The 12136-nt window shown below is 42.8% G+C and overlaps 1 protein-coding gene across 5 annotated transcripts in view; it reads left to right on the top strand.

The window, feature by feature from the left end:
- Positions 1–12136, top strand: part of wdr7 (WD repeat domain 7) — a 125744-nt gene that overhangs the window by 100736 nt on the left and 12872 nt on the right. For all 5 annotated transcript variants that reach the window (XM_028972907.1, XM_028972910.1, XM_028972909.1 and 2 more), the window contains 4 exons: positions 2464–2581; positions 4648–4800; positions 5318–5400; positions 6167–6266. In XM_028972907.1, the coding sequence (XP_028828740.1) occupies positions 2464–2581; positions 4648–4800; positions 5318–5400; positions 6167–6266 (454 nt within the window). The remainder of the gene's footprint in view (positions 1–2463; positions 2582–4647; positions 4801–5317; positions 5401–6166; positions 6267–12136) is intronic.

The raw sequence follows: 12136 nt of genomic DNA, 5'->3' as shown, positions 1-12136 counted from the left end.
CCTCTGCCCACTGCAGCCAGACTTCAGTCCCTTTCATTCCCCGCCAGCCCCACCACCGATATGTCTCCCTGCTCTCATCTGGTGCCAAAACCCCTCCATCCCTCCATGTAGCCTGGACACAAAGCTTCTCCTGCCCCTCCTCCCTGCCCCCTTCCGAAAAACTCTCAGGAGCCCCCAGGTTTGGAGGCTATCAGTACCCCGTTGGCACAGGCAGGGCGTGCAGCCTGGCCCTGAGTGCCTGTCGATAGGGGCTTAGCCAATCACACGCTGGTGATCATTCGGGAGATCATCACCGCTCCCGTTCTTTCCCCAAAAATCAATAGTCACGGAATCTGCTCCTGAGCCCGCTGCCGCGTATCATTTTAAAGCTGTGGATACGGAGCTGCACTATCCATCACTGCCCCGAAAATGGACAGAGGGGTAGAGAGGGAGGGAAAGAAAGAGAGACTAGAGGAGTGCATATATTCAGCGTGACATTCAAGACAAATAGGGAAAGAGAGAAAGATGGATGGAATGGAAATGAGGGATGTGGGGGAAAAAATTGTGAAAGTGAGTGAGAATAGAGAGGTGTGTGTACATGAAATGTCCTCACAGACATATATGCATGTAACATTTTTTTTAATATATATATATATATATAAAACAATTGGGTTAATGTTTAGGGTTAGAAATTATTAATAGTTCGTTAAGCATTAATACACATTAGTTACATAATCAAGGCTTAGTGCTGATGTAAGTGAGGGACGGTCCATGACATTTCTTATGGATACACTGTGTGTGTGTGAAGGCGACTAGCTTGAGGTTTTTGCAATCTGACCTGATAAAATCAGAGATTTTAGAAAGGAAGGCAGTGTATGTGTGTTTTTTGTGTGTTTAAAGGTCCTCACAAAGAAAGTATTAAAAAAGACATTTCAGAGAAAAGGACATTTTTGTAGTCATTGGGCTGTACATTTGGGCTGTATTTAGTTATGGGGTAGTTGTTACACACAAGTTTGATTACACAGAAGTAGTTACAAATTTATACTGGATAGGTTGCATGTATGGATGCACCGATGCCCGAAGTTTTGGCCAATGTTTTGCGAAATTATGATTCCTTAAACACACCATGTGTAGTTGTACTATGGTACCTTGTGACTGAGTGCTGTCAGTGGACATTGGAACTGTTTAGCCAGTTGCCTCAGATACAGTGGCTTTTAAGCAGATGAAGGCACAAATCCACTATTTACAGTTTTTTTTTAATATAATCAGTCATGTGACTGATTCCTGTTTAATTTGCACTCAGTTTATTCCTTTTTTTGGGGCATTCTGAAACTGTTGTAGGCTTGGTACTGAGCCTCCCTCTAGTGGTTCTGAGTCTGTGAGAATAAAAAAAAATTTGTTGGTTAGATATTTATTACCCTTGGTCTACACATATATAAAGTTGATTGTGTGTGGATTCCTGGACTTGCATGCATCTGTCTGCTGGTAAAAAACATTGTCTAATTGCACTGCTGTGGGTGTCTGTGCAACTGTGTGTCTTTACACCTTGCAGAGCTATACAAACCATTGGCCATACTCCATGTCTCCCTTTTTTTTAAAAGTGAATCTGAAGTATGTTCAATATCACTTGTGTCTTATATTCATCACTGGGTTAATGTACTGTTTATTACATTTGAAAATGAGCACTTTTTACCCCAACTGCCACACATCACTGTAATCCTGTTGCACACCAGGTCGATGTCTTCAGCGTGCTTCATCTTCATATTCAAACAGACCGTTTACCGCCATTGTCCCTTTTTCTGGAAACGTCTGTGCACGTTATCATTCAGCCCGCTTATTTTATTACTCAAGACCTAAGTCAAAATATTATACTCATTGATCCAGCTTTGTCTTTACTTCCTGTTGCTGTCATTTGCTTTAGGCCACCTAATGATTAACAGCTTATCTCCTATGTGCTACACCAGCCTGTGCTTAAACGTTTAGGAGGACTGAGCTGGATTATGGAACGGTTCCTGGTGTTTTTTTTATGTTTGAATTTGGTTGGTGTGTATTGTAAACATTCGGTTAAGGTTAACCTTGAACTTTGCAGTGTGTGTGCACACATTAGCACGCTTGCCGCTCTGGATAGTTCTATGTGTATTTAGTACAGCCTGACACCACTCTCCTCACAGCATGGACATTGTATACATACACACACACACACACACACACACACACCGGATGATTTGTTAACAAGAGGCCACGGTGCCTCTCACACAGATGCGCAAAACTATTTCCAATTTCCACGCTCGGGGGCGAGGCCTAGCGAACACCCATAGCCCTAATTACAGGGCATTGTGGGAGTCCATTACAACCGACCCGAATGAGTGGGCCCATTGACCTTGTGTTGACATTATAAACTGTGTCTAATCTGGCCACTCTATATTTCTAAAGCTCTCTCCATCTCTCTGTGTCTCTCTCTCTTTTGTCCTGCTGACTGGTTAGCATCACAATGGGGCTGCCCCTGAGTCCTGCCGCAGACTCGGCCCGCTCCGCTCGACACGCTCTGTCCCTCATCGCCACGGCCCGGCCGCCTGCCTTCATCACTACTATTGCCCGAGAGGTGAGAAACAGCAACTAAACACATACACTTTATCTTGCTACTACACTTAAGATAATGATTGTTGTAAGTCCTTATACACATAATATAAACACACACACAGTGTTATATACATGGCACAAACTCAACTTTACATTTACAGCATTTATCAGATGACCTTATCCAGAGTGACTTACAATCAGTAGTTACAGGGACAGTCCCCAACTGTAGGAACTTAGGGTTAAGTGTCTTGCTCAGGGACACAATGGTAGTAAGTGGGATTTGAACCCGGGTCTTCTGGTTCATAGGCGAGTGTGTTATCCACTAGGCTACTACCACCCTACTTTATATAATATAGTCAACCATTGTCCCTTCATTGTATACGATATTATAACTTAGGGCTTGGTGGCCTATCAAGTAAGGAAACAGACTCATAATCAGAAGGTTGCTGGTTCTAATCCCAAAACGCCAAGGTGCCACTGAGGTGCCACCCACACACTGCTCCCCAGGCGCCCACTGCTCACTAAGTTAAAAGTAGAGGACACATTTCGTTGTGTGCACAGTGTGAAGTGTTTTCACTTTCACTGCCCTTTCTTAATAGTTTTATATATAAAAAAACAAACACTTGATGATGCATAGTTATACTCTGCTCAAAAAATTAAATGAACACTTTTTAATCAGAGAATAGAAACAAGTATTGATCAACAACATGTTCACTAAAGGGGCAACAGTGAGACAACACCAAAAACAGAAATGGTGGAGGACACAGACCTTTTCCCCTCCTCATCCTCATCTACTTCTTTTCGGAAGTTTTGCATTTGACTAAGATCAGCATGAAGTGATACATGGACCCTACATCAATATGTGCCATTTCCTGAAGGTTTGCTGTGTCTTCCAGCACACTCTCAAAAGCATGGAGGAGTAACTGCCAGAGAACAGGCAGTTACTTTAGAAGTGCTGGACAGGGCCATCGGGTCTTTAACCCGTCAGCAGGACCAGCATCTGCTCCTTTGTGCAAGGAGGAACAGGATGAGTTCTGCTAGAGCTTTACAACGTGACCTCCAGCAGGCCAGTGGTGTGAATGGTTCTGACCAAACCATTAGAAACAGACTTCATGAGGGTGGCCTTAAGGGCCCAACGTCAGTGCCCAGCACCATGGAGCTCAACTGGCATATGGCGGAGAACACCAGAATTGCCATGTTTGGCATTGGCGCCCTGTGCTTTTCACAGATGAGAGCAGGTTGACTCTGAGCTCAAGTGACTGGTGTCACTTGAAAAAGTCTGGAGAGTCCGCAGTGAACATTATGCTGCCTGCAGCGTTATTTGGCATGATCGGTTTGGGGGGGTGGGTCAGTGTTGGTCTGAGGAAGCATGTCATGGAGGGACACACAGAGCTCTACAGGATAGACCAATGGCACCCTGACTGCCATTAAGTACTGGGATTAAATCCTTAGAGCCATTGTTAGACCCTTGACTGGTGCGGTTTGTCATGGTGCATGATAATGCAATGACATTTCAGCAAATTGGACTAGCCTGCCACATCAGTCTTTTAGTTTATATTTCTTAGTGACTTTCAAATTAAGCTCTCTGTAGGTTTATCCTTTTAATCAAATGATGAAAATGACCCATTCCATATTGTATGAATGTGTAACATTTGTGTTTGATAATTAAGGTCTGATGTGTTTTCAAAGAGTTTATAAGCAACACACACTCAACTCACACTAACACACTTTTAATAAAACACACATCTGCACTGTGTCCACCCATTTGACTCTCTCTTTCAGATTAGCAGGCTTGTTGGTGCCCCGCCCTCCATCTACAGCCATCCACTTACAATCACACTCGCACACCCACTCACAAGTACCCTGCCCTCTCTGGCCTCATTCTTGTCCCTGTCAGAGGGGCCTCATGCTGAGATGGATGGCAGACCTGTGCCCTCCCACTTAGTGACCACTAAGCACAACTCAACACCCCCACCGAACACACGCACACACACAATGTTCAGGGTGGTTTCTGTTACTACCTGAGGTTGCATGTAGGGTATGTGTAGTATTTCCATTAAAACTGTGTTTTGTTTTGACTGTCCTCAGGTGCACAGGCACACAGCCATGCAGTCTCAGGGCTCCCAGTCCCAGCAGAACGTCCACACCACCACACTGGCCCGCGCCAAGACGGAGATCCTGCGAGTCATTGAGATCCTCATTGAGAAGATGCCTACAGACGTGGTAGATCTGCTGGTGGAGGTACACGCACCCTCCCAACATGATCCTCTAGACACATATCTACATTAATTTACACTATAGTTGTTGAATGAAACCTAGATTTGCATTGGTTCCTAAGAGTCAGGCCACTCCTTTCAAATTATTCTGCATAAGTATTGATAACATGGCCCAAGTGTTCAACTCAGACAAATTTTATTTTTAAATGGTTGTCAATTAGTTTACTATTAATATAGCTATTTTACTGCTTGAGACAACTTGTCATAGTAGACAGTCTCTGGTTTAAGATCTGCCTTTTAAAAGTGATTTTAACTGGTGAATGTTTTTTTTTTTTTATTATTATTATTCTGTCATTTTTAGTCTATAGATGATATTGTCTTTGAATAGAGAGGGAAACTCAAGTGCCTTCCTGAACAATAAGTAGAAATATGTAGAGCCCTTAATATGAGCTTAGGTGCTACTCCAGGTCTGAGGGCTGCTATAGGGCTCTTTCCGTGTAGAGCCCTTGACTGATGCCTCTCTGTCACTCCCATAACTGAAGGTGATGGATATCATCATGTACTGCATCGAAGGCTCTCTGGTGAAGAAGAAGGGTCTGCAGGAGTGTTTTCCTGCTATCTGCAAGTGAGTGTTTGCCTCAGGACTACATTAACTCATTGCATACAAATCAGTCAATCTCTGACATCATGCGAGAATTCCAAAATATTTATCATTAATACACATAAATACAATTTTTTTTACAATGAACAAAAAGATATTGTGGGCTTCTGAAGTTGGAATGAGATTTGGTGTAATATTTTAATGCACTTTTATTGTGTGGTTTTCCCTCAATTATATCAGTACTAATTTGTGAGCGAAAAGGGGGAACATGCCGTGACTCCATGTGATCAATATTAACAGACACACATTTTTTATTATATATTATAGTACCTGTAGTCAGCAGAATTGTAATTTTTAGTATTGTGTTTTTTTAGTAGTAAACAAAGACCACATGCAGTTGCAGATGATTTTAAAAAAGTGATTTTAATTATTATTATTAACTCCTCAGATAATATCTTTATCCTTTATCACTGATTTCATTAAGGCCTTATTAAGGCCTTATAATATGCTGTCTTACTGTAGTAGTAAACGCGGCCATTTTAGCTCTGCGGGTGTGGGGCCATTTTGAGCAGAGTGACTCTCTAGTGGAATGGTGTCTATTGATGCCTTTCTCATATGATGCTAATAAGCCTGGAGAGTCTTTGCCCTCATTTACTTATAAGGTTGATGTGTGAGAGTGTGGGGGGTTGAATGCGCCTGTGGCATGTTGACCTTTGAAGGGTCAGGTCACAGGTGACAGTGATTGGCATTTTCTTAATCGATGAGCATCTCTCTCTCTTTCTGTATGTAGGTTCTACATGGTGGGGTACTGTGATCGCAGTCATCGTATTGCAGTGGGCGCTCGCCAGGGTTCTGTGGCGCTTTACGACGTTCGCACCGGCAAGTGCCAGGTAAGAGTCCACAGACCCCCTACGTTCAGACACTCTGTTGGTCAGTCGCTCTCTGGACCAGTAAGACTTGAGGATGTGTTGTGGAACTGAGTGATGGGCAGCAGTTTGTGAGGTGGGACTGATGAGGGCACAGTGGGTCTGCAGGGGACAGTGGCCAGAGGTGGAGATGGGGATCAGGGATGAGAGGCATGGGCTGGTCAAATCGATTAGGGAAGGATCCAGTCCTCCATGGCGGATTAGTGTGGGTGTGTGTGTGTGTGTGTGTGTGTATGTGTGTGTGGACTGAACTGCTTTTCCACAGCTTCTCTGATGTGTGACTGTACTTTTCCCCTGATTTAGTGCCGCCTCTCTACCATGCAGTCCCAGATTACTATCCTACATAGTCATGAAGTGCTGAAGTGCAGTTCATTCCCGTTCAGATGCTATACATTAGATATCATACCTGCACAAAGACACTCACTACAGGAAGATGAACTAACCATTCAAACACACACACACACACACACACACAGGCTCCTGAAGCTGTACATTCCCACATTAGCAATGGCTTTCCCCTCTGGTCATCTCTGTCCTTGCTGCAGCTAGAAATCTGGAGCCTCTTATCTTTTTCTGTCTGTTCATTCCCTTTATCTCCAGACCTTAGGGTACACATGATAAAAAAAAATATATTTTTTTGTTCTGTTATATTTAACTTTTATCACATTGTAACACTGGTATAACAGGCCCATAGACATGTGTGTTGAAAATGTTTAAATCAAGTGTTTTATATCACAAAGCAGTGGCATTTTTGTATAGATTTATGAAGGACCAAAGTATAATATAAACATTACATATAAACAAAATATAATGTTAATTACAGAAATAAAATGTTACCACTCAACAATGCATTTATACACTAATGTAAAAATTGTATTATATATTGTAGTTTTCAGCATTGGCTAATGTTGATGTTTTGATCCTTACTGAATGTCACTGATTTAACCTTCATCTAAAAAAGGGACATTTTTTCCATAAAGAGGAAGGAAAGATAAAACCATTTTTAACCACAAAGCTGGTCAGCGGTCACCCTGCCTTGTGAAGCTGTGAAGCCGCGTGCTGTGTCACTGTGGGTAATTTGACTAAGGTGACGTAAACAGCGTTTTTGTAGTAGTTAGTGTTTCATTGATCCGCACAAATACACTGGAGACGGGTACGGCCAGAGCTCAATGGAGGAGGCAATTTATTTTTAATAACAATGGCACAGCCTGCTCACCTCAACTTAGGCTGGCTGTGTGTGTGTGTGTGTGTGTGTGTGTGTGTGAGAAAGGGAGGGGGATCTATAGACTCCATGTGTCATGGCTGATGAATTACGCAAAGCAATTTGGCTCCTTTGGCCTCCTGTAATCCCTCCCACATGTGTGATTTCATTCCAGTTATTAATTTCACACACAGTAATGGGCTTCTCTCTCTCTCTCTCTCTCTCTCTCTCTCTCGCTCATCAGCCAGTATCTCTCCCCCCTCCAAATCTCACATTCTCCCCAGCAGCCCTTTCTGTTCTGATGGAGGGGGTCGGCCAAATTTGATTTTAAACAAACAAAATGTTTACCTGGGAAAATGGAGCGTCTGTGTGTGTTTGTGTGCACAGTGTTATTGAACAGTAGAAAAACACAGGCTTGTTATTTGTAGACATCTGACAACACCAACCCCAGATACCTCACCTACACACACACACACACACACACACACACGTACGCTCTAACCACAGTCAAATGGATTTCGGCTACAGAGGGCACAGCAACTTTTCCTCTACACCCTTTCATCGTAATGTACAAAAGCTCTGCCTGTTTTTGTTTCAAATTCACAATTAAAAGCACGACAGTAACACCAGAGCTTAGCATTGCACTCCAGAGACCCAGACGCGGTGCAGAGGCTTAAAAAATAATAAACTGGGGTCCTTTCTGAAGAGTGATGTGTCCCTTGTTCCTTTTTGGGTAATATGGATGGTGTTATTGTGGTAAAAGGTGCAGGGTCACTGTCCCTCCCGTGGCAGTATTGATCAGGCCTTCAGATTTTGGCTGCGAGGCGCGGCACTGGACCTCTGTTGTTGTTAATCCACACGGTGTCCGTAGCGGCGATATTGACTCTGCTGCAGCTACAGCCCGTGGCTCTCCATTTCTCACCCCGCCACCACGAGCATCACACTAGAACCTGTACTAAGAGCCAACTTCAGCGCCTCTTCCTGCATTCTTCTTTTATTCCTTTCGTGCTCATCTCTAGTTCTATTTTCTGTTTCTACTGCCTCTTTTCTTTATCCTTCTCATCACCCCCCACCCCCTCGGCTGCTTCTCGGTTGTGCATCTGATAGATCGCAGCATTTGTCAGAAATGAACGAGGACTGAGTGATGAATGAATGACTTGAGAAGTGAGTGCAGCACAGCACACAGGGGAAAAAAAAGGTTTTATTTGAGAAGTCTTGCAAGCGCGCATGGAGAGTTGTGGGAAGGACATCTCAGCCAACTGTGTGGACAATCAGGAATGAATCAGAAATTTTCCAATTACGAACATGCCTGCCTAATCTCACGCAAACACATTTATCATATTGAGCATCAGGTCATCTTGCTCTGTGACCTGAAGTACAGGACATAACATGACTTTACATTATGACAAAGAGCATTATTTTACACAGCAGGGTTTGTGTGTGTGCATATGTGTCATGAGCCTCCAGTCTCTTCGCGGGCTGTGCTGATAATTCATATCACCTCGGCTCGAGGTTTTCCCAAATTCCTTCAGCCGGCACACAGGCTCAGTCTTCTACCATTTAAGAGCAAAGCTTAAACTAGATCGTAAGAGCATATTTGCATTTACATTTATATACATTTTCCGTTACAATAACAATTCTTTCATAATGTGTGACCATATTATATGTGTGGTCATATTATAAACTGAATTTTTGATTGTTCTTCTACATGCTTATTTATACCGTCTTTTTGCCTGGTTATTTTGCATTTATATTTACAAGGAAGATCAGGTTTCAAGAGTAGAGAATAAGATGCAGCTTTTCAACAGTGGAAAAAATGCGTGTTCACAAAAAAACCCCACTAAAATGAATACATACATACCTACCTTTCGAAATTTTGGGGTCATTTAGAAACAGTTGTTTGGTGTGTCAAAAAGCTGGTCAAAACTCCTGTCCAGACATTGTTATAAATGTATCTGGAAATGTCCAGATATTGGAATATCAGCATACATGTAAAGAGGAACTACAGCAAGAATTGGTTTTGAGTTTTAATGGAATCTGTGTTCTTTAATATGTCTGTAACTTTAAAGGTCCCCTGACATTTTGTGAGATTATGTAACATTAAGACAAGTTGCCCTAGCCTGTCTATGGTCCTGCAGTGTCTAGAAATGGCGATAGGTTTAAAGAATGCTTTGGTCATTCTGCTACACCGTTCAGAGAATTCTGGAAAAACGCAGACACGACTTCCTGTTTGCGCCAAACATTGTGTTTGGTGACATAATTTCCGCGAATGCACACTCATGTTTATAGGCTGCTCTCCTCCTCGTCCTGCTTCCTCGTTAGTATTTAAAGTGACACACACCAAAATGGAGCGTTCTGGGGAATTCTCATTGTGTGACTTGCTCAAAGGAAAGATACTTCAGATTCAGTATTAGGGGACCACTAAGACCTATATAAAAGCAAAAAAAAAAAATTCATGTCAGGAGACCTTTAAAAGCTTAATTGATTATTGGAAAACTGTGATTGGACTGGTTAAACATGCTATAAAACTAGTATAGTATCTCGTGCATCAGAAGATTCATTCACTATTTCAAAGTTTGTCAGTGATCGTTTATTATTCTTTTTGTAATTGTCTTTTCCAACCCATTTTAATGTTTTTTTTTATATTTTCCACAGAAAAATGAACATTTGAATTGTAGTGAATATGTTTTAGTTATTCACACAGAAGTAAAAAAAAATGTGCATGTATTCCCAGTCTTGACTGTGTATTGCCATGCAGCCAGCTGTGGGGTGTGTGCCTTGCACACCGCGAGCCTCTTTTCTTATTCTAATCTCTCTCTCCCGTCCACTGAGCTGTTTCCACAGGTAACTGCATCGTGTGCCGTCTGACCAGTGACTGAGGGTCCGATCTCCTCTCTGCTCAGTACACCTGTGCCTCACATCTTAAGTCAGGAGCAGTGTGTAGAGTCATTAGATTAGTGTGGGATTGTGATGATTTGTGTAATCTGTAGTTTTGCTCAGTTTTCAGGTGTTTTCACCTGTGTATGATGTGAAGTGAATATCATTGATCGTCTTGTGGATCAGGATATATTAGACATTGAACATTTTGTCCTTCATATCCGTATCCTTAAGCTCTCGTTTTGGTCAGCATGGGTCAAAACCAGGAAGTAAACCAGAATGGGCTCATGCGAAGCTAAGGCTCGTTGAAGCTTGTGGGGAGTGCAGGCATGTCCATGTAGTCTGGTCCAATAGAAGAGCTCATCTGGCTTAAGTTGTTGTAAGTCAATGCTGGTTCAGAATTTAAGGTGTCAGAACACCCAGTGTTGTGTATTGACCTGCGTAACTGCAGGCCGTTCGGGGTGCCCATGCTGACCTATGTCGAGAACAGATGTTCTCTTTCATTTGTGTAGTATTTTAGTCATTGATCTACATATATGTAGATCCACATAGCTGCTGTTTCTGTACTGGTGTACTTTTTGAGTGACTAATGATTTGTGAGTAAATCAGTACACAAAGCTTTCTTTGTGTGTTTGAAAATTTCACACAGTTTGCACAAATTATTTAGTAGGAACTAGAATAGAGAAAGATTTTGTTCCAAGATGTGAAGGTATTATTTGGTTTACAATGTCTTGCCCAAGACTTGTAATGTGTTCCTTATAATATATTTGTTGGTTACTGTAGTCCTTTTTTTTTTTTTTTTTTTTTTTTTTTTTTTTTTTTTAAAGTGAAGTGATTTTCACATGTGATACACAGCAGCACAGCACACAATGCACACAGTGGAATTTGCCCTCTGCATTTAACCCATCACCCTGAGTGAGCAGTGGGCAGCCATGACACGTGCCCGGGGAGCATGTGTGGGCACCTCAGTGGCAACCTTGGCGGATCGGGATTCGAACCGGCAACCTTCTGATTACGGAGCTGCTTCCTTAACCACTAGGCCACCACTGCCCCCTTACTAAGGTGTGTGTGTGTGTGTGTGTGTGTGTGTGTGTGTGTGTATGTGTGTATGTGTGTGTGTGTGTGTGTGTGTGTGTGTGTGTGTGTGTGTGTGTGTGTGTGTGTGTGTGTGTGTGTGTGTGAAAATACAGTTTGAGAGTGCTGACACTGTGCTAATTTACACTCCCAGAGAGCAGCTGTGTCCGTCCTTCCTGTTCACAGGAAAGTGTCCATCTGTCTGCTGCCGGCCTGAGCGTTGAGACAGCAGACAGACAGCCAGAGCGGCCCAGACATTGGCTGACTGATTGATTTTGGGTTATTTACAGTTCTTAAAGATCAAATCAGCCTCCAATCACCAGCTGGGGATTCAAAAGTCCTGCAGTCGGGTTCACATCTCCTAATTTTCTAAGACCATCGTAGCGGCCGGACCTGGAGAGAACGACTCATCACACAGATTTCCCCGGTTCTCTGAGTGTGTTCAGGCCTGACTGAAGGCCACACCATGATAATTGAACACAAAACACTCGCCCACTCCTTCTGCTGTCGGCCAGTCAATCCGGCCCGGCATTGATTGGTGCAAAATCTTTAACCCCTCATTTCCTGAAGCTGCACTGTGCATAGACTAGAGCATCTATATCACAAACGTTTCACACACACTCATTCACACACCAGCGAAGATTTCTGCTAAAATTTTTCATGCACAACAGACAATATTCCA

Source organism: Denticeps clupeoides, chromosome 3 (assembly GCF_900700375.1).
Source record: "Denticeps clupeoides chromosome 3, fDenClu1.1, whole genome shotgun sequence".
Lineage (NCBI taxonomy): Eukaryota > Metazoa > Chordata > Actinopteri > Clupeiformes > Denticipitidae > Denticeps > Denticeps clupeoides.
This window is presented reverse-complemented; position numbering and strand designations above follow the sequence as displayed.